This window comes from Chrysoperla carnea, chromosome 3, assembly GCF_905475395.1.
Source record: "Chrysoperla carnea chromosome 3, inChrCarn1.1, whole genome shotgun sequence".
NCBI classification, from domain to species: domain Eukaryota; kingdom Metazoa; phylum Arthropoda; class Insecta; order Neuroptera; family Chrysopidae; genus Chrysoperla; species Chrysoperla carnea.
The window spans coordinates 26,661,143-26,685,595 of record NC_058339.1 but is presented as its reverse complement, the minus strand read 5'-3'; the positions used below and the strand labels follow the sequence as shown (position 1 = coordinate 26,685,595).

The following is a 24,453-nucleotide window of genomic DNA, read 5'->3' as shown; positions in this document are numbered from 1 at the left end:
TTTGATTCATCTATTTTCATTTAAATTTTTCTTAGGCCTATCTCACTTAAATTATTATAAATCTGTACTCTCAGACGTTTTTTGCTTAGCTATAGTTGGAGGCGGAGGCGGCGGAGGTTGCGGCCTAGGAGGCCTTGATGGATTTGCATGTTTTGGTGATGATGGTCGATGTGTGATACTAGATAATCCAGGAGCAGTAATTGAATTGCCTTGTTGATCTGTTGAAGAGGTCGATATGGTGTTAGACGGTGAATCTACAATGTTCCCTTCAGACATAGTTCGTCCATGACTAGGTTTTGCATCAGTAATCGAATTATTAACTTCACTTAATACTATTGTAGTAGTGACATTATTTAACCTTTCATTTGATTTCGCAAGTAAATTAAGACGTTCAGTTGATTTCGCTATATCTGGTTTTGGAGGACGAATGGGTTTTGCACCTACAGATCGTCGTCTTTGCAATGAATTTGTCGATAAATCATCCGTACTACGTTGTAAATCATCTGTTGATTCATGCTCAGGACCATTTTTCTCTAACCGTAACGATAAAAATTGCGAATTAAAATTATCATTTACAGCTGGTTGATGACCTAAAAATTTTTCTTTTTCCGCTATTTGTGTGTCATGACCCGGCGGCATTCTATCTTTGAATTGTACAAACGATACTTGCTGTTTATCTGGCACATTGTACATCACAGTTCTTTCTAATACCCCCGAATTTAATTCATTGTTAACTGAGGTATCCCCTACACTAACTGGTGGACGATTTAATCGAAAACTAGCTGGTCTTAATGATGCTGGACGTTCTGGTATCGTAGGTTTATTCCCACGTTCTAAAGTTGAATAAATTTCATCTCTATTTGCTGGTCGCCGCAATTCTACAGTTTCCGAACAACCACGCAATTCTACTTCGTTCAAAGATTTCGTCATTTTATTCTCGTTTCCTTTGGCCATTGCTTTATTTTGTTCAGCTAAAGATAATCTAGGCGCAGCTACTGGCGGTGGTCTACATGTAGGACGTTGTACACATGATTTCGTTTGTAAATTTTCAGAAACTACTGTAATTTTTCCCGCTGTAACTGTTTGTGCATTTATTTGGTTTACATTGGCGCTAGTAGCATGGTTACTCTCAAAGAATTTGGTTGAAGGATCAGTCAGATCTTTGACTGGTGTTGTAGCTGTATTTGATATTAAAGTAGGTTCGCTTATATCTTCTTTACTAAATGTAGTGTGATGCTCTTTTTTTACTTGATTTGACTTCGGTGATTGTGGCATTTCACGATCAATATCTAAACTTTTACGACGAACATTCATAGACTGTACATTTACGTCATCGTCATTTTTCGAATCAATATCTTGTTTCTCTTTTTTATACGTCGAACGATTAACAGTTGCAGTTCCAGATACAATTGCACGTGGGGGTTTTTCTATTTTACTCGTTTCATTTGAAGGAACAACATCAATTTTCGGAGGCTCGGGAGCAGGTTTATTTTTTCTGCGAGTTACCGGTTTTGGGCTTGAATTTTCCACTGAATAATTAGCACCTGTTGTTTCATGATCTAATATTATAACATTGGTATCGTTACTACTATTTCTAGTATGAGTGTAAATTTTATTTGAAAAATCGGGTCGAAAAATTTCACCCGATTTATATGTTAAATAAAATTCAGTTTCACCGGGGAAAAATAAATCTGCGTGTGTTACTAAAGTATCAACAGCTACACTTGTGAAACAAACTTCGTCCAAATCGGGTTCTTGTCGGCCCCAAAGAAGATTTGGTGACATCACAATTGCGATGTTATGTGAGGACATTTTATTTTGTGAATTTTTTGATAATTCAGATAAAAATTTGATTAAGTATTTTAGATTGTCATAATTTTCTTGAGGTAAGTTCGATAATACGTCTTTGATCGCTATTATACGTTTTTCTTCGTTAGTAATTCGACCAGCATGAATCCAGTCACCATGCAGATTAAATGTTAACAATGGTTCTGGCAATTCTCGCAAATATGATTTCAATACACCCGCGAATAAATGAATATCTTTATATTCAGGTGGTAATGGGAGTGTTAAACAATTGGCATCAATTGACAATTTTAAACGTCGTAATTTCGAAGCACCGCCAGCTACTCGAAATAAACCTTCCTCGGCTATTCCATGTTCCATAATTGCACATACGCATAATTCGATTGGAAGTGCTATTTTACGTTTCGTCACACGTAAATGATCGGCTAGCGGGCAATTGAATACAGGTCGTACTTCACTATTATCTGAAAAGAATTTAAAATTTCAATATTAGTTGAATCAATACACGAATATTATTACAGTACCGTTTCGTAAACATAAATGAAACTTACTTATTAAATTTTCGATGTCAGGTATTAATCGATTCATCACATCCAGAGCATTTTCATAATATTGTCGACGTAATTTGATGTGTAATAAAATATAATTGGATATTTCAGGCTCTTTAGATAATAGCGTAAACATATCGTGCGCCAGTTGATCCGATGCTTGTTCAACCTTTTGTCCAGCTTCTTCTAAATCATCTTGTAGAGAGGATAACTTACTTTGATCAACATGATGTTTATTAGGCATTTCATAATGCCTGTTTTGGGCAGTCTACAAAAATTAATTAAAAATAATGTATCTGATTTCAAATAATCGTAAATAATAGACTTATGTTAAATAAAGGCTACCAGTGTTATAATATAATATATACAATATACAGGGCGTTCAATATATATACAGGATGTGACATAAATGCAACGTAATAAACTTACTTGTAAACGATTATTTGCCGAATCTCGATCACTAACATACTTATTTAAATTTTTCTTTAGTTTCGATATATCAGTCTCAAGTAATTTATGTAATGGTGTCGCTACTTTTTGATCAACTTCTGATTCATAACTCACATACTCATCAGCTAAATTATAAAACATATCAGAATATTTTAAAAAAATTGGTTGAATTAATTCACCACAGCCTTCATCAAAAGCTTGTAATTTTTCATTTTTTAATAAATTATAGATATTGTAGTCAGGTCCTTTTTTCTAAAAGTAAATATAATAATCAATTATTTATAATTATTAAGGAAAAGTTAAAAGAAATGCTTGGAATCAAAATTCACGATCTCCATTCTCGGTAAACCTGAGTTTGCAATGAATAAATTGTATTTAATACTTTTTTGAGAAAAAAAATTACATTTGTTTTGAAACTGTTAAAAAAACTATAATTTTAATAAAAATTAGCACCAATTTTAATTAATAAAAAGCAATCATCAGATCCCTCTCTTTGCTTATTGTTATAATGAGTAAATGAAAGGGACACGAACACGGTTTTCAGAATTATTTAAAATAGTGTGAAGTGTACTCTAGAAAGAAGGATGTTATTATTCGCACCGTGCGTGAGTTTTATAGAGATATATTCATAGAGATATACTCAATGAATTATGACTTTTTAGTATCTATATCTTTTTAATTTATTCGCTCCGTGCGTGAGTTTCGTTTCCATGGTAACGATACACTACTTTAATTATAGAATTGTATGGATGCATATATAATTGTATGGATTGCATTTATGACTTACATTGAAAATTTAATATTATTGTCTCACAAATTTAAATAAATAATTATGATAATTTACATTTGAAGAATAATATTTATGCAATTTGATTTCTTATTTTTACAATTTTAAATGCATTAAGTTTAATTAATTCGTGTTTTTCAATAATTTTAATTTGACATTTTCTATAACATTAACATGTAAAGAATTGCAAGTTAGTCATAACAGCCTCCTTTTCACTGGAAGCACTGGCATCGATTTTATTGTCCCTACCATGACTACGCACACAACGAATAGAAAATATACTATAAATATTTAGGAGTCACTAGATGATTTTGCTAATAATTTCAATTTTTTGTAAGGTGGAAACTTATATCTCACCACAGAAGTTCATGTTCTTCTCACAGGAAGGGTCTCACGTTACTAACTGCTATTTTAAGCACTCGTGGAAACAGGCGAGTGTAGGCAGCAATTTCTATACAAATTGGTTTTCGAGTTACTGTCTACTTGAAAGGGCAGAAATTGTATAAATCCAGCTTGGCTCTGCCTAAAAAACGCTAAAAACTACTAAACTTAGTCCAGATTAGCCGGCTTTAATTCGGTCCCTTTTGCAAATGAAATGCGTCTACAACCCTATTAACGGTCAACCAGTAAGAAGAGCTTTTATCATCTAAACAAGCACATTTTAATAGATATTTTAAGATGGTTATTAACTTGCAAACAAAAATTCAAAATTTTGGAGATCGTAAGTTCCATTCGAAGCTATTTAAGTAGTTAAATCCAAATTTGAATCTTACAGGTCGTTTATCTCCATTTGCAGGTAACGGTAAAGCTTTACTTAATGTTTGTAAAACTTCCCGCAAATATTCAACCCGTTTATCAGCTGCCTGTAATTCTTCACTTAACACATCAGTTCGGCCAGGTCTAAAATATAAAATTTCGTAAGAGGGAGTGGCTTTTCTTCCAAATTATAATAATGTAATTTTTATACCTTAATTGATCGGCTAATTGTTGTTTGACTCGCGCTAATGATTTTTTCATTATAAATTCAAATCCATAAACAATTTTTCAAATAAATAAATTACTTATATATTTTTCAAAACAATATAACCTAAATATTTAAATATATTTTAATCGAATAATAATTCGTCGTTATAACAAATTAAGATAAACTTCATTATTAATAATAACAATTATGTATATTAATAGAATCATATAAAAAAATAAACTTTATTATTATTTGCAACTTTTGTTAAGTAATAAAACGGATGATGATATCATTCAACAATTTGACACATCGAACTTGATTTGAGAAGTTACACCGATTCATATACTTCGTTCATTATCATACACAAACACTCGTTCACATAAACATCTTATCAAAAAACAAAAAAAAAAACTAATATCACAATATAATATATATTATTAATCACATATCAAACAAAAGAATTTTTAACAAATATATTCATTTATAAATCTCTATTCTATCACATCGCTTTTATCTTTCCAATATTTTATCTATATTAGCGCTATGGGTTGCAATTTAAACAACCATGAACATTCACGGAATATAAAAGCGGTAACAGATGATAAAAAAATACTTTACGTTAATTCGAATAATTAACGTGTTTGTATTTAATAATTTATTAATTATTGATAAGTTATAAAGTCTGGTGTATAGGGTGTGCTATAATTGACTGAAAAGCGAAGTTCAGCGTGATTAAGATTATTAAGACGAACGAAAAAGCTCTTCAAATTTCAAATCTATCAAAGTTCGTCTTAGCTATATCAAATTTCGATCTGGGGCTAATTTCTGATATATATAATGATAATGGACGTTGTATGACCTATGTTGTTCATTTACGAACTTGAACTTTTTTACGTTCTGAGTACGCTGTAAAAATTTCAGCTTGATATCTTTTTTCGTTTTTGAGTTATCGTGTTGGCAGACAGACGGACAGACAACCGAAAATGAACTAATTAGGTGATTTTATAAACACCTGTACCAAAATTTTGTTCATAGCATTAATATATTTAAGCGTTACAAACTTGGGACTAAACGTAGTATACCTTGCATATTACATATATGCATGGTATAAAAAGGATGTGTGTACTTATGTATGAACGTAAGAAGTTATACTTCTTCGGTAATAACAAATATAATAATTTATAAATAATGTAAGCAAATAACACACACTACAGTCTCTTTACTACGACTAAATTCACGATGTTAAAGAACTGTAACTTACTTCAACATGTAGTTTTCGAGTCACATGTGTGCGCTTATCTTAAAAATTCACTCTCTTCATTTTTTCATAATGAGCCTAAAGAAGTTTAACTTCAATAATTTATTTTGATATAAAATAGCTTTCGATTGGTTTAAAGTAGGTGGCTTATATTTATAGTAAAAGCTACTTTCTGGATTCTCAGAAGTTGTATAACATTGTATTTCGTAAAAATATATCATATATCAAATGCTTCTTATTGACGGTTCTGAAATTTGTCTCATGTTAGCCAAGCTTTATAAAAATCACTTAAACCAAATCGTTTATTGTTGTTTTTTATCGATAGATAAAAAAATTTGGTTTGTAAAAGATTTAATTTCCTTGATTAAATATATTCATATATAATGACTCATTTCCTTTATTATTTTTCACCTATTTCCTTACGAATTTTAACAAAATATAACATATTCATTAAATATTACATTTTTAACTACTTAACACTTCGATAACTTATATTTAATCGAACTTTAATCTTTAGTGGAGAAATGAATTTTTTAAATTGATAATTATTAATAAAAATATTATTATCAGCAGAATTGTTTTTCAAATAATAAAATTTTCAAATTTATGTATGACTGTCTACCAATACTTTGCCTAATATAAAAAAACTCTATCGATATTTTGCTATATTTTTAGAATTCTCTGGAATTGTAATGTACAGCTACAAAAACTTTTGTACCTATCACCTTCTACAATAATTGATGCGTAATTTTTATTATTTTTACAAATATTTATTGAAAAATTTTATTAGTTTTTAAGTTTAAAGTATTTATTTTATACAAAGGCAAAAAAGCCACTAGTGATTTGTGAAAAATATATAATATATATACAATAGTTTTATCAATATTTAGACGTAATAGGATGTCTCACCATATAATGTCAGATAGTAAAAAAGGGGACAGGAAAAATCCTGTACGATTTAAGGTTTGGAAATTAAATATTTATTATTGAAGAATGTATTTCCTTACAACTAAGTTAAAATATTGTTATTATTTAAGGCACCATTATCACCTACACCAGTTATCGATATATCTGATGACGAATTGGTGTCAATTTCAGTTAAAGATTTGAATCGTCATTTAAAACTTAGGGGTCTTACAAGAGAAGAAATTGTTCGTATGAAACAAAGAAGGCGAACATTAAAAAATCGAGGATATGCAGCATCTTGTCGAATAAAGAGAATCGAACAGAAGGATGAATTGGAGTCTGAAAAGACACAGGTTCTTGGTGTAATCTAATTTTTATTTTTGTCGATCGTAAAATGAAATCGTATTTTTTACCAAAATTATTTTATATTTTTATTGGGACAGCAATTTTGCTCTAAGTGAAAGTTATCATAATTTCACTAAATGACTTCTCTGTCGTAAAATTAGATAAAGGATATCAATATAACTACAAAAGCTCACAGACCCAAATTAAGCCCACCTAATCAAATAATTTTGGTAAAAAATATTTCATTATTCGATATGATTTTACCAAATAATTTTTAAATAATTTTATTTTAATCGTATTACATTTTGATATTTAGGAATGGCGGGATATGGAAATAATGCAAGAAGAGACAGCACGAATTCGAGACGAAGTTCAAAGTTACAGAACACGTTTTGAAGCGTTAAAAAAATTTGCTATTGTAAATAAAATCCCATTGCCACCTGAATTAACAGTAATTTAGGTTTCTCTTATAATTAATTGTATAATAATAAGAATTAATTTAGGCAATTAGCCCGTTTATCCAATGTAGGATAATCCTAAATTCGTGAGTTCTTTGATGAGCTGTGGTCCCTATATCATGTTTATTCTCTATTTTTCGAAAACGAGAGTCCTACGCGCTAAAAATTGATAAACATATTTTTTTTTTGTGTTGTTTACTTTTAATCATGTATACGAGATTTATTTACATCAAAGTCTCTCGATTTTTTTAAATTATTATTTTTTATGTTTACTTTTAATCATGTATACGAGATTAATTTACATCAAAGTCTATCGATTTTTTTAAATTCTTATTTTTTATGTTTACTTTTAATCATGTATACGAGATTTATTTACATCAAAGTCTCTCGACTTTTTTAAATTATTATTTTTTATGTTTACTTTTAATCATGTATACGATATTTATTTACATCAAGGTCTCTAAATTTTTTTAATTATTATTATTTTTTTGTTGTTGCTTGCTTTTAATCATGTATACGATATTTATTTTAATCAAAGTCTCTCGATTTTTTAGTTTATCTAAATGGTATCAATCCTAAGCTTATATCGGAAACAAAACTTTTTTTAAAAGCATAACTTTTAAACTTTCATTCTAATTATTAAAGATTGACGATAACTTGGTTTTGTATACTTGACATGGGGGCTAAATTAATGTTTTCAAAGAATTAATAATATACAAATAATTTTTAAGTTGGTTACTCAACAAAAATCTTGCCATCCATTCCAGATATAATAGACCTTTTTCACATTTTTTTTTCTTTTTTCAAATGAAAGTAAAAGTCTTGATAAATGGGTTTTTTTTTCCCCGATTTTTTTGGAGCCATATGACCGAGAAAACAGACAATGAAAATCATTAAAATTCAAATTGGCGAAAACGATACGGAAACACACGAAGGTCGGTTTGACGTCATTTAAAGTTGATAATAATGATATATTAATACGACTGTTGACACTGTTTTATTGTCATTGCTTGTCGGATTGTTATCACAGATCACGTGTGCGGTGGAGCAAAAAAAAATCGTATTAACTTATTTCAAATATTGTGACTTTTTAACAATTTTTTTGATAGTGTTTTTATTGTTAAAAATACGTAATTTTCGAGTTACAGGCTCTACTCGACCTATATTTTCATAAAAAAATTAACAAAAAGCATTTCTGTTTTTCATGAAAAAGGTCTATTATAAGCAAATTCTTGCTTAAAGTAGTTTTATTATAGATATCTAATCGAATTGCAATTTTTTTGTTTACTCACAAAACCAATAGACTTATAGAATAATTATTATTAGGTAAATTCGATTTTTAAGATAAGGAGATTCGATTAATAGGAACTTAAATAAAATGTGATGGAGTTGTAATTATTGTAATTTTAATAATCTATTTTGTACTATTAAAATTTTAAATTATACTTATGTAACAAAACGTAAATTTTTATTTTTGTTTACTTTTAAATAATTATAAAGCATAGACTTATTACATAATAATATAGCCCGCTAATAGATCGCTTCAAAATTTAAAAAATATATCTTCATCTAGATTAATTAATATTAGATGATATTTACACCGTGGATCGTAATTATTTTATCAATTATCTTTGGCTGTAGTTGGTAATATTCGATTATAAAACCGTTAATGATTGTGATTCTTAATGTAGTTGTTGCAGTAACTAGAGCTTAAAGTGTAGCAAGAGCTACGATTTAGCTAGACCACTTGACAATTACCTAGCGATCTCTACAAATATGGTTATAACAAACCTATAAAGACTATATTGTACTGATACACGTTGGATCTGATACACAAGGAGCCAGTGTTTTAACCCAGCCCAATATTCCAATGCTATGTTTTAATTTTCAATAATATTCAGCTATGGTTTGAAATACTGGGATCGTGTATTCGCGGCATTAGCAAAATTTCATTGTTATCAACTGTAGTTCGCAAAAGATCCACAGTGCAATTACAGCTTATTTGCAAGGAATATCCATAAAATCAGTGTATATTTAATATAATACGTAATATGTCTATGGCGTAAAATTAACTTTTAATCGATTCAAGTGAATTATTTATCAATAATCGGATCAACAACGAAACAACTTTAATGTTAATACTATTCCCCAGTAATCGGTAACGTTGTTTTGTCGTAATTGAAGGTGGAAAATTAAATTTTTCTGGGAAACACATTAATCTTGAAATTTCCTTTGGAGTGAAGTACCTTAATTGTAATCTTTTCAAATTTTCAATGGACACACCTGTATTTTTAGCTTCTTTTAGAATGTTATTTGCCGTCTCTTCACTAATTGGACAGAAAACGCTTCCTGTTCCATCTAGATATCGGCCATATGCTTTTGTAAAACAACAGGAGCGATTTGAATCTTTGTAACATATGTCTAATACTTTTATGTATTTACATAATTGTTTTTCTTGAAGTTCGTAATCGTTTACAACAATATTTTCTTCTAATATATCCTTTAATGGAAATGGCTCTGCTGTGTCGATATTTAAATTTGTTTTCTTAAAATAAAAAATTAATATTTTATTCAAAAATTGTATTGTGTTTCAAATAGTGTGACCTACTGGTGTAGCTAATTAGTATTACTGTTGTGTGCTATCAAATAATTCGAAATTGCCTGCATATACTTACTATAACGTTTGGTGTAAAGTCGGATTCTAATGAATTTTTCTTCGCCAAACAATAATAACGATGCCTCGAATTAGGTATTCCAAACTGCAAAGGCGATAGTATAAATTCTTGGTAAGTAAAATTTGCTTCTTCTAAAGTTTTCTTTAAAAAATTCCTAGTATTCGATTTCTCAAATCCTTTAACATTCTCTATTAAAATATAATTAAGATCTTTCAAATCTTTGATCATTGATAGAATGTGAATAAATGAATCAGATCTAGGATCCTCATCGTCGCCAAAATTTCCATTTCTTGTAAATGGTTGACATGGTGGAGACATTAAGATTAAGTTGATATTCATTTTATTTATGACATCAGGTGTTAAGCCTTGAATATTGCGACCAGATAGATCGGTGTCTGGGAAATTATACTTATACACTTCATTGGCTATTGGATTTATTTCAGCTGCCATTGAAATACATCCTTCGATTCCAGACTCTAATTTTTAAATAAAAAAAGAATTATTTTTATTGTATATAAATTCTTTTATAAATGGGGTGTCCAAAAACTATCCTATTACAACAGGATGAAATTATAATAAAAAGAAAATTTTTTTGTACATTTGTGAATGCAAATTTTAATGATAATTTAAAACAAACGTATTAGTCCATTAAAAAAACGCAATGTATGAGTACATTAAAAAAACACAACGTATAGGTACATTAAAACCAAACTTGTTTGTTTTGATTTGATTTAATTGAGAATATCTCGATTAATATTGCGATCGAGATCGAGTCTTTATTTTAAAAAATAAAGACGATAGTTAAAATCTATCTCTGTATTTTCTACCGAATCATTTGAGTTCGAAAAAAGATTTGTTTGATTTCGGTTCTATTTGTTTCAATACGCTGGTTGCCTGATGTCAAATTTGCCATATTACATAAAAATCTTAAACTATATTTGATATGACAAAATTTGAAAGTGAAATTAAAATTGATTTACAAACGAAGAAGTTATAAGCATTCAAAGATTGATTGCCCATCTCCTTTTATCAAAACAAAGTTTTATATGTATCTCTATGGTGATATTGGAAGATGGCGTCATTAGCCTATATCTTCCTCTTTGTTTAATTAGAAATTTTCAACGATCATATTTTGCGTACTTCTAAAGATTTTCAAAAACCAACTTCACATTTCAAATGAGAATTTTTCACTTGAAGTGATAAAAAAAATTGACTCAAGAAGCCTATTAGCATTGTTCTTTCTTCGCGTGGTTTTAATTGCTAGGAAGTTGAACCCAAATCACGTAATTTTAAGGCAGGTTTTTAGAAAGTGTGCTACTATCTTCACCCACCACGGATACCCGTGCCTTTCAGGATCACAGAATGGTCGATACCACAGAGCAAGGGCCAAAAAAACCCGCAGAGTCGGGCTAACTCGACCCCATTAAAGGCATTGCTAGTCCTGAGTCCGTTGATTAAAATGTGAGATCAGGCGAGAGAAAATAGTCAATCCGAGACTCTACCTGCATATCCACAGATACCCGTGTTTGAAATTATAGGCACGGATATTCGCGATCGCAAGATACGGTGGCGCCGCGCAGCGAGGATTAGTGAAACTATTATAGAGGATTTTGAATTTTGACAGCTACACAAGTGCTGAATGTTTTTGTTGTTGAGATGGAAATTATCAAAAATGAAAAACGTTGTGGTGTTCCCCAGTGTGGGAAAACAAGATCTACAGGCGTCAGTTTTCGCACAATGTCGCAAAAACATGCTTGCACTTGCTTCCCGCGCCCACTTTGCAAGAACAATAGTATTCGATTTTTTTGTTGTCATTGGCTACAAACACTTTGATTTAGATCTCATGAGGTTTCTCGGTGATGTTCGACGTTTGCAAACATGAAGATTTGATTAATAAACAATTATTTTGCTTCGATTGGATACCACAGAAAAACAAGTTTTTGGAACGAGAAAGCGCCTCTCCTTCCATCAACGGCCTTACTGATCCACCAAGTAGATAAAATATATCACCAATATTAATATCCAGGGCTTTCTCCATGTTAAAAAAAACAAATAAACAAAAAAAAATGCAAAAATTTATTTTGACAACTTGAACGAAAATCCTCTATATCGGCCATATTGCATTCACACCAGAGCCATCTCTAGGTAATTTCGTTCGCCAATCCGTGTCGGTTGATAATTCGCGATCGCAATATACGGTGGCGCCGCGCAGCGAAGACTAGTGAAACTATTACAGAGGATTTTGTGCACACAAGTGCTGAATGTTTTTGTTGTTGAGATGGAAATTATCAAAAATGAAAAACGTTGTGGTGTTCCCCAGTGTGGTAAAACAAGATCTACAGGCGTCAGTTTTCATAATTTTCCAAAATCCGAAAAGTTAAGGTTAAAGTGGATACAAAACTTGCCCGCTTTGCAAGAACAATAGCATTCGATTTTTTTGTTGTCATTGGCTACAAACACTTTAATTTGGATCTCATGAGGTTTCTCGGTGATGTTCGACGTTTGCAAACATGAAGATTTGATTAATAAACAATTATTTTGCTTCGATTGGATACCACAGAAAAACAAGTTTTTGGAACGAGAAAGCGCCTCTCCTTCCATCAACGGCCTTACTGATCCACCAAGTAGATAAAATATATCACCAATATTAATATCCAGGGCTTTCTCCATGTTAAAAAAACAAATAAACAAAAAAAAAATGCAAAAATTTATTTTGACAACTTGAACGAAAATCCTCTATATCGGCCATATTGCACTCACACCAGAGCCATCTCTAGGTAATTTCGTTTGCCAATAGAATACACACTCCTTTCTAGGAAATTAATACTGATGATAAATAAAGCTTTTATTTTTTCTCATAAGTTTTTAAAATTAGAATCCAATTAATTACAAAGAAGCATTTAAGTAGGTGAAGATAAAAAATTTATTAAAAATTAGCACATATTTTTAAATCAAGACAATAAAAACATAAATATGGAAAATTGGTAATACTGAGTACTCGTAAAATATTGTGTTTAAATCGGTTTCTAGCTCTGTAATTATGAATACCTGTTTTATAAAATTTATGTGTAAAGACTAGATTCTTCTAAAAAATGTTTTACCTTCAAATGCAAAATGCATTCCACCTATTCCACTATACAACTCTAAAACTTTCATTGTAAATAAATAAAATAAAAATAAATTAATTTATTCTTCCGTGACAAAAAAACCCACATTGACGTAATGTTGATGTACGAAGTACGACGTAAAAATATGAAGTTTTGACATTTGTATAGTATGAAAGAAATATTAATTCCAACACACTTAAATGACTTTTATAACGTAATTAGTGCTGTAATTTACCAATTTAAATAATTAATAAATAAATAAAGTGATTCATTTAAAACTGAAATTAAAACTAAAAAATGTTTTAAAATTTTTATTGTTTAACCTAAATGTCAAAGTTTTTGAGTTAGAAAAATGTTTCGAAGTCGTAGTTGGTTTGGCGGGGGGTGGGGTCGCCCCAAAAATTTACATTCTTTGGAACATTTAAAGTATTTGTATAATGTGATGGCCCGAAATCAAACGGTTTCAGAACATAATCGAGGTCTACTTGTGGAATCATTACGAAGCATCGCAGAAATTCTTATTTGGGGCGATCAAAATGATTCTTCCGTTTTTGAGTATGTATATAATTTATTTATAAACGAAAATGAGTATTATTTTATTTTTTGTTATTACTTTCAGTTTCTTTTTGGAGAAAAATATGTTATCATTTTTTTTACGAATTATGGGACAACGGAGCGGCGGTTCCAGCTATGTTTGTGTTCAGTTATTGCAAACACTTAATATTTTATTTGAAAATATACGAAACGAAACTTCATTATGTATGAATCGTTTTTTATTTATACAATTCAAAGACGCATTTTTACTAAGTTTTTTAATAGCTATTATTGAAAATTTAGCTAAACACTAAATTATCTATATAGCTAAGTCTCTGGCGCTGAACCGAAACAAAAATTAAAAAGATTATATTTTAAGAGATTGATTTCCACATAAAGTGTTACCTAAATGTATATGCAGTTTAAAGGACATTTATTTCTTTATTATAATTTTAAAAAGAATGTCTTACAGTTAACCTTTTTCCTGCGAAGAATAAAAAAGATCATCTTGATGGCAGGAAAAAGGCTAATTAAAGCATTATATTTTATAAATAATACTAATAAAATTTTTTAACTAACTACATTAGATAAATTATAAACATTATCATATTATCATTAAATCCGGACATACAATAATTAATAATTCCAGGCCTTTCTTCTCTAAAGATTAAAAAAAATCCGCTAGATGACGGCACTAGGGGGGGGGGGGTATAAATGCTTTAAAGACTGTATCCTAACAAAAAGTTCAGTATTGGCCTGCTTTAAAAAGTTTATTGAAATTGCGTTGTGTAACCAAAATATAAAATGAAATTTGAGTAAAATAATTAATTCTAATTTATATATTTCAGATTACTTATTATCCAATAACCATGTTAATTCAATAATTGTACATAAGTTTGATTTTTCCGATGAAGAGGTGATGGCGTATTACATATCATTTTTAAAAACACTCAGTTTAAAACTCAACGCGCATACTATTCATTTTTTTTATAATGAGGTAATTTCATTTTTATGTAACAAAAAATGATCCCTGTTCTCCATTAATGTAAATTTCTTTCGTCGTACTCGGATATTGAATTAATATTAATAAAATTTTTTTATTTTAGCATACTAATGATTTTCCACTTTATACAGAAGCAATAAAATTTTTTAATCATTCTGAATCAATGGTACGGATTGCCGTACGTACTCTTACGCTTAATGTTTATCGTGTAGAAGATACTTCGATGCTTAAATTTATACGAGATCGTACAGCCGCACCCTACTTTAGTAATCTGGTTTGGTTTATTGGAAAACATGTACTAGAATTGGATAATTGCATTCGATATGATGCTGAGTAAGTATTTTCTCTTCATTCTGAAAGCCACGATTATAGCTTCATAATTAATTATTTAAAAAAAATTACTTTAAGAATATACAGAAACTGAAATCGGAGTCTGCTCAAGAGATATTTAATTATATTTAGTAAGCCAAATGAAAACAAACCAAATATTTTTAGATTTCATTAAGTGCGTCTCCAGAAATTTTTCGATTAATTCACTTTTTAGATCCTAATTACCTTTAATTATTTATAGACATAAAAATTTGGTTGATTTGTAATTGAACGACTAGTCTATAAAATATCGACTGAAGAAATCGTTCCGAAAAATCACCCCTTATCACCGATTTATTTAATTAACCACTGGAAAGGGTTCCAAAAACATCGTATTGATTATTAAATTTTACTTTTAATTAATTTCAATATTGCTTTACGATTAAATTGAATGTTATAATTTATTTTACAGCCATCAATCACAAAATCGATTATCCGACCTGGTCGCAGAACACCTGGATCATCTCCATTACCTAAATGATATTCTATGCTTAAATATAACAGATCTAAATCAAGTATTAACCGAACATTTATTACATAAATTGCTTATTCCACTCTACATATACTCATTAATAAGTATAAATACAGTTAGTTACATAACAAGTACAGCATTTAATGATTTATCATTGGCAAATATCGAAGACATGGCAGCATTATCAAGAATGTCACCACAACGGGTGTTTTCATTAGATGCCACAAATTACGATCCATCACATAACAATACAAACTTAAACCCACGTGTTTCATCAATTGTTTCGTTATTTTTATTATCACAAGTATTTTTAATAATAACGCACGCGCCCTTAGTACATTCATTAGCATGGATAATATTAAATGCGGATGCAAGTGTTTTTAAATATGGTGCTTCAAAAATATTAGAATCATATGAAAATCAAAAGATGGTAGACATTCCACAACAAAATAGTGAAAATGACGAGACTATTGAAACCGAATCAAAGATTGATGTTGTCGAAGATAATGGTGATGATAAAATAGAAAATTCATTAGTGCTAGATGATGAAAATAGTACAAAAATAATTAGTCAAAATATCACTGATGAAGAGAAAGAGATGTTAGCATCGAGTCCAGAACTTGCGCAAGCAACAACATCTGATAGTATTGTTACAGCTGTACCTGTTGTGCCAACCAGTAGTGATAAGGATCATTTTGAAAATAAGCAGAAACCATTTTTGGAGACTGTGTTAAATGCCTTAGATGTTACTGAAAATGATTATTCCGCCTTGTTTGCATTATGCTTACTTTATGCTTTAGCTAATAATCGAGGTAAGTTTGAAATTATAATTTATAACTTTGAAATTTATGTTTAGCTATTTGGAAATTATAATTGCTTCGTTGATATTTTATTTATATCTTCTGTGGTTTTTTGTTTAATCGATAATTCCCAATAGCTAAAAGTACATTGAGTTAGGCGATTGGAAACCATTATTGTTTGATCGATATTTTATACGCGACATCTGTGAGTTTTTGTTAAATCGATATTTCCCAATAAACAAAAGTGTAGTGGGGTAGCTTCTTGGAAACAATTGTAGTTTGATCGATTTTTATTTATATATTCTGATCGTTAAATCGATAGTAAAGATTAGAACAAATATCTTTTTAATATTGTTTAACATTTCAAAATTGTTATTTAAAAAAAAACTTAAAATGCGGGTTCCACCAACAATTAATAGAAACACGTTAAAATGTTATTTAAATCCTAATATAGTTAATAAAACAACAAAATTAAATGCTGAATATTTAGATTGGGACCAAAATATACCATTAAAATTAAGTGAATTATGTGTAAAAGTACTTTCTCAAGAGTTTTCCCAAAGACCGAATATTTTTAATTCATTAATGTGCTTTAATAAATGTTTACTATTGGAATATTTATCAAAAGATGTACCATTAGAAATAACTATACCATTAATTGATAACGATTTATATTGGAAAAAATGTTTCGTGGAACGTTGGCCAAATGTAAATCCTGATAGAAAATTAGATCATCTGATATTTGAAACTGTTTATCCATTATGGTTAAATGCTTTTGAATTTAATAAAACAGAATCTACAGATTCCGAAATATCACTTTCCGAATTTAATATTATTCAAATAAGTCAGCGATCTGAAATTTGTGAAGTTGCTGATTTTTATCTTGAAAATTTTAAAAGTTGGCGTACATGTTATTTAGAGGCTCATCTACAAGAATATATTGAAAATTTGAGACCTGAAAACTATGATCTCGATGAAATACGTAAAATTTCCAAACTTTGTAAACCGTTTATTATTAGTTTACACCTAAAACAATTAAAAGTGTCAAATCAACCAGTTTACCATCATATTTCTTTAGGTGCCTTAATTAGTTACTTAAGTAATCTAACTGAGTTATCAATTCATTTCGGGGAAAAAAATTTAGGGTTAAATTTTACATTTAATAAATTTAGTGTCTCAAATGAAGATTGTCATCAATTAGGATTAGCTGTTGGTAAATCAAATATAAAAATATTCCGTATTGAACGATCTTGTATTACATGCGACAAACTAATTTTATTGCTTGATGGTTTAAATTTAAATAAAAAACTACAAGTGATCGATTTTTCTCATTGTAAAATTGGGGATAAAGGAGCAGCAGCTCTTGCAGCTTTTATTTCTGAACATTCTAAATTACATACCGTTATTTTAACAAACAATTGTATTGGAGTTAACGGAGCTAAAGCCTTTGCTGACGTATTTATTTTAAACGGAGCATTTATGAAAATTACAAACTTTTATATTAATTTTAATGCAATTGAAGACGAAGGTTGTGAAACTTTAGCAAATGCTCTAACTTCCGGCGGAAAATCATTACGTTATTTAAATTTATCCGCATGTTGTATAACAGAAAATTGTACAGCAATTGGAAGAATGATTAGTTTAAATAAAACGCTAATTGAAATAGATTTAAGTAATAACGACTTAAGCACTAAAGTTGGTGATGCTATAGTAAACGGATTAAAAACAAATAAGTCAATTGAAAAAATTGATTTAAGATTAAGCAATGTTCCAATTGATATTGAAATATTAATACAACAAATTTTAGAAAAAAATCGTCAAATAAAACATTCGGAAGCTACAAGAGGTCGTTTTAGATTCAAAAGTGATCAAGAAATTGATGAAGTTATGAGAAAATTACATTTGAAGAAATGGCAAAAAATTGCTCGATCGGTGAGATTAAAGAGTGTAGTTGCCTTGACAACTCCAAAATGTTCGGTGGGAAATATCTTGGATCATGCTTCTCAATCGACGAATGATTAAATATATACTTGAATTAATTTGATTAAAATTTTATTTATAAGTTATTTAAGTTGTATACAAAATTTTAGTTTAATATATATTATTTTTAATTTTATTTGCTAACTTATGGAATTACACAGAAGGTAAATTTAAATATTATTTAGTAGTCAATTTACGATCTTATAAATTAGCATACTCTAATTTAAAACTTATAAATTTTTCATAATCATTTATTGGTTGCTCTCACTTATTCCTACTTTTGTTCACAACTGCAAGGGTTTTAATTTTTGATACGGAACCCTAATATTTTTGAAAATAAAATACGGCTCATGTTATTCGCTGATAATGAAGCTTTTTATAGATGAAATAATTTTTAAAATCGGTCCAGTAGTTTTTGAGTTTATCCATTAGAAACAAAAAGTCAAATTTTTATATTAAAAATTAGAAAAATATGTAGATTATAATTTTTAATTTAACTTTAATTTCAATTAGGTATAAGTCCAGAATTACTTGCACCATTGTTTGGATCTCGTGGAGGAACAGCTTTAGCCGATCGCTTATTAAAAATAATTAGTGCAGCATGTTTACCAACGAGTAAAGTGCGCTTGGTAACATTAGCCTTATCATTACGCATATTACAACGAGTTTCATCGTCAATGAAACCAGCTCAAAAACAAATTTTGACGGCAGCAAGAGAACAGAGTACTGCATTATTGAAAAATTTTTACAAGAGCGAAGAAATATTTTTAGATATGTTTGAGCACGAGTAAGTTTTTATTATTGTAAAGTAACGCATGAAAAAACAAAAGTGAATGTTATTAGGAAGTCTGATACTTAAATACGCTAAGTATCGAAACTGAATATTAACTTCTTTTATTTGGTTACATAACATCCAATAATATTCTCAACCAATGCGTTATAATGTAACCACTTTATAATTTATTTTCTAGATATTTTGATATGTCAAAAGGTCCATTAAATGTAGAATGGTTATGCATGGATGCAGCTATTTTATTACCTCCAACAGGAACTCCAATGACGGGAATTGAATTTACAAAGCGACTACCTTGTGGCGAAGTTCGTACATTATTATCTTACCTTTTATTTTGAATTTGATTTTAATCCATTTCGTAGGTTGAAAGAGCTCGGCGTGCAATTCGTGTATTTTTTTTGGTTCGTGATTTGTCCATGAAATTAAATGATGAACCAGAAACTCATCTTCCTCTTACAAATCCACAAGATTGTGTGCAAGTTAATCAAAAATTAGATTTAAGTATGTTGATATAAGAGACTGTAACATAGTGTTAGATTAGAGTGTTTCATTTTCCCGCTTTTACCTCGGACGGGGCTGAAAAGAATCCAGTCTGGCTAAAATTAAGAAAAACTTGCGAGTCAACTATATAGTAACATGTCGAAAAAACTCGTCTTAAATTTTAGGAACTTTATCTTCTCCATTATACTATATGCCAATATTTTTTGTCTTCACAGTATTGAATTTCATAATTTCGAATGGCAGACATCGTCTGAAAATTAGACAAGCTTGTTAATCCCTATATCGTTGGAAAAAACATGTTAAACAGATTTTTTGATATGATTACCACTCGGAGGTGTAATCCCCGTAAATTTTCCCTCATTCTAGTCAAAACTGACATAGTTTTTGGATCTCTCTGAAGTAAAAGCGAAAAAATAAGACAGTCTGACTTGTCATCATCTTACGGTCTATAATTGCTTATTGTAATTTTAATAATAATTTAATTGGAATAATTAAATTTTTAGATAATAGTGATTTAATTGGATGTACAGTTGTTTTAAAAGATGGTACAAAATTAAGAAGGTTTTTGGTAATAGATACATTTCAATTGATATTAGTGGAACCAGATAGTAAAAAATTGGGTTGGGGTGTTGCGAAGCTAGTTGGATTTTTGCAAGATATCGAAGTTCTAGGTGATAAAGATGATTCAAGATGTTTGCATATAACAATACAAAGGCCACTACCAAGTACTACGTCCAATCGGGTACCTTTACTATCAGCAAAATTTTTATTCGATGATCATATTAGATGTATGGCAGCTAAACAACGACTGACTAAAGTAAATATAATAGAAATAAAATATATTGAAATATTTGCTTATGCTTCCATGTTTATAGGGTCGAATCAAAGCACGTCAGAAAAAAATGCAACAAATAGCGAAATTACTAGATATTCCAACTGCAGGCGCTCCAATTATTTCGTCTGGATTACTAAGTGGTGTACAAGGATCATCCAGCTATTCACCAGGTTTGAATTCGTTAAAAGGAATGAATCGGACTGGTGCACGTCCAGAAAATAGAGCTTTAGTTCGTCCTGGCTATGCAACACCACGACGTGAAAGTTTACCTGGTACTGCTTACAGAATGACACGCAATGAAGAGGTTAACAAAAATGGAAATTTGACGCCAACTTCTAAATTAAATAAACCTGGTCATTCACGATCCCGAGAAAATTCAACTCCACGCACAAGGTAAACCTTTTTTTTAATTTGTGGTTGCATGGATGTTTCTTCTCTCTGTTTTTAAATTATGTAAATAATAAATTAACCAATTTGAAATCTTTAAATATGCCGCATGTAAATTATAACCCTTAAAAATCACGATGAATTCATTAGATGATCAAGGCGTATCTATTTTAATTTTTTCTGAAAATTAATGTATAATTTTAATAATAGTTCGATTACCAGGGAATATTATAGACTTCTATTAGACGGATTGCATAAGTGCAGGCTTGGTCGAACGTAAGACCCCTTCCCGCCATGCAGTCTACCTATGCCTTTACTATGACCCCCCCCCCCCCCCATTAAAGTCAAGAAGTTAGTGCTAAATCCATAATGCTAAGTCACATGTACCTTCGGCATTTTAAGAATATACAAATTATTTTATTTTGGATCCTCCCTCTCTTGATCGGAGCACATGATTTATTGACGGTCCTTACGAAAAAAGTTATTGTTAATGTGAAATGGAAAGACACTTAAAATAGACAAAATTTTTAATGTAAATTTCAGAAACCTAGATGCTTTATTTAAACTTATTGGGCTAGTAAATTTTATAGTTTGATAGTAGTGCGGTGTAATTAATATTAGTTTGATGTTGTGTAATAGTAGTGAAGGTAGCGTGTCATTTTTTCTGGGAATTTTGTATTGTTTGAATTTTATATTTAACATTTCTTTAATAATAAAAATTTTTAATAATTAGCATAGTAAGCGTAAACTTGATGAAACTCTCACATGCTGTCGCCTTTTATCTCCACCACTACCTGAGTATCAGACGCTCAGATTTCCAACAAAGCAGGGAAAAACTATAACTGTAATGACTGTATATTTCCAAATAAAAATGTTCGGATTATAAAATGTTATAGATCGCTCAAACCAAAGCGGCATCGAAAAAGAGAGAGTGTAAATTTTAGTGCATATACATATACATCTACACTCTCTTGTTCGGTGCCACTTTGGTTTGAACGACCTATATCTAGAAATCATGAGATTTTAAAACATAGATATGTGTCACTTGATCATGTATTGAATCTTTTAGAAATTATCATTTAATTTTTAAAATCCTTTTTTATTCCTGTAGGGACAGTACATTCCATAGAGAATATCCTGCTAGAAGTTCATACTCAGACGAATTACTATATATAGATAGCTTTAATATTTGTAACTTAAATTCATATTAAAATAATTCCTTTAATATGTTAAATTACTTTTATTTTTAAATAAATAAATATAAGAATTTTATTTTTTTTTTAAATTAGCATGTGTGTGTTTTATTTTTCTGTAAACATTTGATACAGTCAGTTAGCTAGCTACATTTAAGTAACTTCAAAAGTATTTTTTCCAAATAAAAATTTGTTCTTTTATAAATAAGGATTCTATTTGAATCATTTTTTTTTTAAGTTAATGGTGATCGGATTCTTTTTCAAATTAACAAATAGCGTAGCTGGGGCTGTCCATGTAGAGTTTCTCCAGTGAGAGCTTGGAAAATTATTGCAACCAAGAAAAAACTAGTAAGCTAATGAACAAATAGTTTGGTTACGTCAAATAAACTCATAGGAGTAACTCTATATATATTATCAATTCTGTGATTTAAGTTTTCAAATTTTCTTTTCTCAGTTTGTAGCAGCTTAACTGAACATTATTTACAAAAAAATCAAAGAATACTTTCAGTTAAACTATGAAAGAATGATATTTATTTAATTTTGTGCAATGATTGCGAAAAGTTGTTAATTGCACACGAGAGTGGAATTAAAAGTTTTACCGCTCGAGTGGATAATAGACAACTCGTGAGTTGCATACACATTTTTTTTACAAATGCGAGATTAGTTTTATTATGATTTTCCGTATAATGATAAATAGGCAATGGTAACTTGAGTGCGAAAAATTTATTTGTCGCACGCAAATAGTAACTTGAAGACGATTATAAAATTTTGGTCACAAAAACGGAAATTAGTTAATTGTCTCAAGGAATTCAATGCAAAAATGTCCTTATCCCGCATGAGTAAAAAATATTCAAATACGACTAGATAAATTAATTTTATAAGGAAAAAAACCTTGGTAATATTTATATCTTAACCATTGAATTTAAGGTCTCGCGAAGGAAGTCCACGAATGCCAAGACCAAAATCAGAGGAAATACCTCTAGAATTAATCAAACGATCTTCTAATGTAACTGTTCAAGATATACCAATATTACCAAGATCACACACACCACGATATAATTTAGAGACTTTAGGCGAAACAGTCAGTAGTGTGAATTCTGAAGTGTCTGAAGTGCAAAATTCAAGTATTGCAGAAGTTTCTGAAGAAACTTCATTTATTGCTCAACAACAATCAAATACATCAACATCACGACCCGGTTCAAGTGCTGGTAGAAGAAAAGGTGCAATTGAAACCGTGTAAACTATTCGAATTTAAGTTTCAAGATTATATTTATATAACATAATTTATTGTAATTTTCATAAAGATATGTAAAAAGCAAGTTAATTTTAATTAAAGCTGTTTATTTTATTATTAGTTTGTAATTTTTCTTTATTTGAAATTTTAGCGATGTGACCTATAGTTAATAAATCTCGATATTACGTTCACGCTGCCCATGTGTCCAAAATAGAGAATGGGTCGCTGTGAACACTGTATAAGTTTCGCCTATAATATGACTGGTAGATATGACTGATATTGAATTTGCCACATTACCATATAGATGTAAAAGTAGACTTGATACCTTAAAAAATTTGTAAATTTAATTAAAATTAATTTAAAAAAGTCATAAGCATTCAAAGATTGTTGTCCGACTCTTTCTTGCAAAACAGAATTTTATATGTAATCTCTAAGGCGATACTCAATACTATCTTCCTCTTAGTTAAATTAGAAGTTATAAACGTTCATATTTTGCGTACTTCTAACGATTTTCAAAAACTTGAAATATTTAATTTCTTGGATTATAAGTGAGTTCAAGTCAGTTACAAAAACAAGTGAGTTACAAAAACTTTTAACTCAGGCCCAACTTTTTCGTCTACTCAAAATTAATAGCTACACAATAAAGAATAAAAGTTTTATTAAAAATACCATTAGGTAGGTGTACAATCATTTCAACAAGTTAAACATGATAAAGAGAAGCAATTTTAATCAAACCAAATTTTTTGCAAGCATTATACAAAAATAAAAACTTAATTGTGAAATTAATCGCTTGTTTTTGGCATAAAATATTCCACCGACATTAATTCGCACATCCATATTCTGAATCACATCCATTAATTCATTATTGATCCGCACATTCTGGCCAATGACCAAAAGTGCTCGTTTGGCATCTAGAAATCCAAAATTTTGAATGAAACTTGTAATGTGAAAAAATGAGGTTCTAAATTTTAAATACAGAATAAAATATCGATATTTTTGAAAATTATACAGTTAAAAGCCATAAGAGTATTTTTTATGGGATTCTTCG

The 24,453-nt window shown here is 29.7% G+C and overlaps 4 protein-coding genes across 7 annotated transcripts; 2 read left to right on the top strand and 2 right to left on the bottom strand.

The window, feature by feature from the left end:
- LOC123294459 (SH3 domain-binding protein 1-like) lies at nucleotides 1-4,691 on the bottom strand. The gene is made up of 5 exons (XM_044875491.1): nucleotides 4,559-4,691; nucleotides 4,365-4,491; nucleotides 2,784-3,056; nucleotides 2,358-2,622; nucleotides 1-2,270 (listed from the first exon to the last, which is right to left on the bottom strand). The coding sequence occupies exons 1-5, from the start codon at nucleotides 4,606-4,608 to the stop codon at nucleotides 55-57; spliced, it is 2,931 nt and encodes a 976-aa protein (XP_044731426.1). The 5' UTR covers nucleotides 4,609-4,691; the 3' UTR covers nucleotides 1-54.
- A 1,821-nt stretch (nucleotides 4,692-6,512) lies between these two features.
- LOC123295531 (transcription factor MafK) lies at nucleotides 6,513-7,734 on the top strand. 3 transcript variants are annotated; one of them, XM_044876915.1, is made up of 3 exons: nucleotides 6,513-6,764; nucleotides 6,851-7,072; nucleotides 7,381-7,734. In XM_044876915.1, exons 1-3 carry the CDS (start codon nucleotides 6,714-6,716, stop codon nucleotides 7,522-7,524), a joined length of 417 nt encoding a protein of 138 aa, XP_044732850.1. In that variant the 5' UTR covers nucleotides 6,513-6,713; the 3' UTR covers nucleotides 7,525-7,734. The 3 variants fall into 3 exon arrangements, with proteins under 3 accessions (XP_044732850.1, XP_044732847.1, XP_044732846.1); XM_044876912.1 differs by having other exon boundaries at nucleotides 6,513-6,776; XM_044876911.1 differs by having other exon boundaries at nucleotides 6,513-6,776; nucleotides 6,851-7,081.
- Nucleotides 7,735-9,053: 1,319 nt separating this feature from the next.
- LOC123296993 (tRNA (cytosine(38)-C(5))-methyltransferase) lies at nucleotides 9,054-13,432 on the bottom strand. Its single transcript, XM_044878737.1, has 3 exons — nucleotides 13,299-13,432; nucleotides 10,198-10,673; nucleotides 9,054-10,067 (listed from the first exon to the last, which is right to left on the bottom strand). Exons 1-3 carry the CDS (start codon nucleotides 13,351-13,353, stop codon nucleotides 9,591-9,593), a joined length of 1,008 nt encoding a protein of 335 aa, XP_044734672.1. The 5' UTR covers nucleotides 13,354-13,432; the 3' UTR covers nucleotides 9,054-9,590.
- Nucleotides 13,293-23,457, top strand: LOC123296992 (protein CLEC16A homolog). 2 transcript variants are annotated; one of them, XM_044878734.1, is made up of 12 exons: nucleotides 13,293-13,859; nucleotides 13,924-14,063; nucleotides 14,687-14,835; nucleotides 14,945-15,174; nucleotides 15,623-16,494; nucleotides 18,624-18,626; nucleotides 18,976-19,249; nucleotides 19,434-19,560; nucleotides 19,618-19,756; nucleotides 20,260-20,573; nucleotides 20,632-20,984; nucleotides 23,099-23,457. In XM_044878734.1, the coding sequence occupies exons 1-12, from the start codon at nucleotides 13,657-13,659 to the stop codon at nucleotides 23,409-23,411; spliced, it is 3,117 nt and encodes a 1,038-aa protein (XP_044734669.1). In that variant the 5' UTR covers nucleotides 13,293-13,656; the 3' UTR covers nucleotides 23,412-23,457. The 2 variants fall into 2 exon arrangements, with proteins under 2 accessions (XP_044734669.1, XP_044734671.1); XM_044878736.1 differs by lacking the exon at nucleotides 18,624-18,626 and having other exon boundaries at nucleotides 13,294-13,859.
- The last annotated feature ends 996 nt before the right edge of the window (nucleotides 23,458-24,453 follow it).

Coding starts and splice junctions, on each gene's coding strand:
- LOC123296992 (XM_044878734.1), top strand. CDS start 13,657: ATGTTTCGAAGTCGTAGTTGGTTTGGCGGGGGGTGGGGTCGCCCCAAA. Junction 13,860..13,923: donor AATGATTCTTCCGTTTTTGA/GTATGTATATAA, acceptor TATTACTTTCAG/TTTCTTTTTGGAGAAAAATA. Junction 14,064..14,686: donor ACGAAACGAAACTTCATTAT/GTATGAATCGTT, acceptor TATATATTTCAG/ATTACTTATTATCCAATAAC.
- LOC123296993 (XM_044878737.1), bottom strand. CDS start 13,353: ATGAAAGTTTTAGAGTTGTATAGTGGAATAGGTGGAATGCATTTTGCA. Junction 10,674..13,298: donor AATGCATTTTGCATTTGAAG/GTAAAACATTTT, acceptor TTTAAAAATTAG/AGTCTGGAATCGAAGGATGT. Junction 10,068..10,197: donor ACTTTACACCAAACGTTATA/GTAAGTATATGC, acceptor TTTTATTTTAAG/AAAACAAATTTAAATATCGA.
- LOC123294459 (XM_044875491.1), bottom strand. CDS start 4,608: ATGAAAAAATCATTAGCGCGAGTCAAACAACAATTAGCCGATCAATTA. Junction 4,492..4,558: donor CAATTAGCCGATCAATTAAG/GTATAAAAATTA, acceptor TTTATATTTTAG/ACCTGGCCGAACTGATGTGT. Junction 3,057..4,364: donor CAAATGGAGATAAACGACCT/GTAAGATTCAAA, acceptor ATTTACTTTTAG/AAAAAAGGACCTGACTACAA.
- LOC123295531 (XM_044876911.1), top strand. CDS start 6,714: ATGTCTCACCATATAATGTCAGATAGTAAAAAAGGGGACAGGAAAAAT. Junction 6,777..6,850: donor AAAATCCTGTACGATTTAAG/GTTTGGAAATTA, acceptor TTATTATTTAAG/GCACCATTATCACCTACACC. Junction 7,082..7,380: donor AAAAGACACAGGTTCTTGGT/GTAATCTAATTT, acceptor TTTGATATTTAG/GAATGGCGGGATATGGAAAT.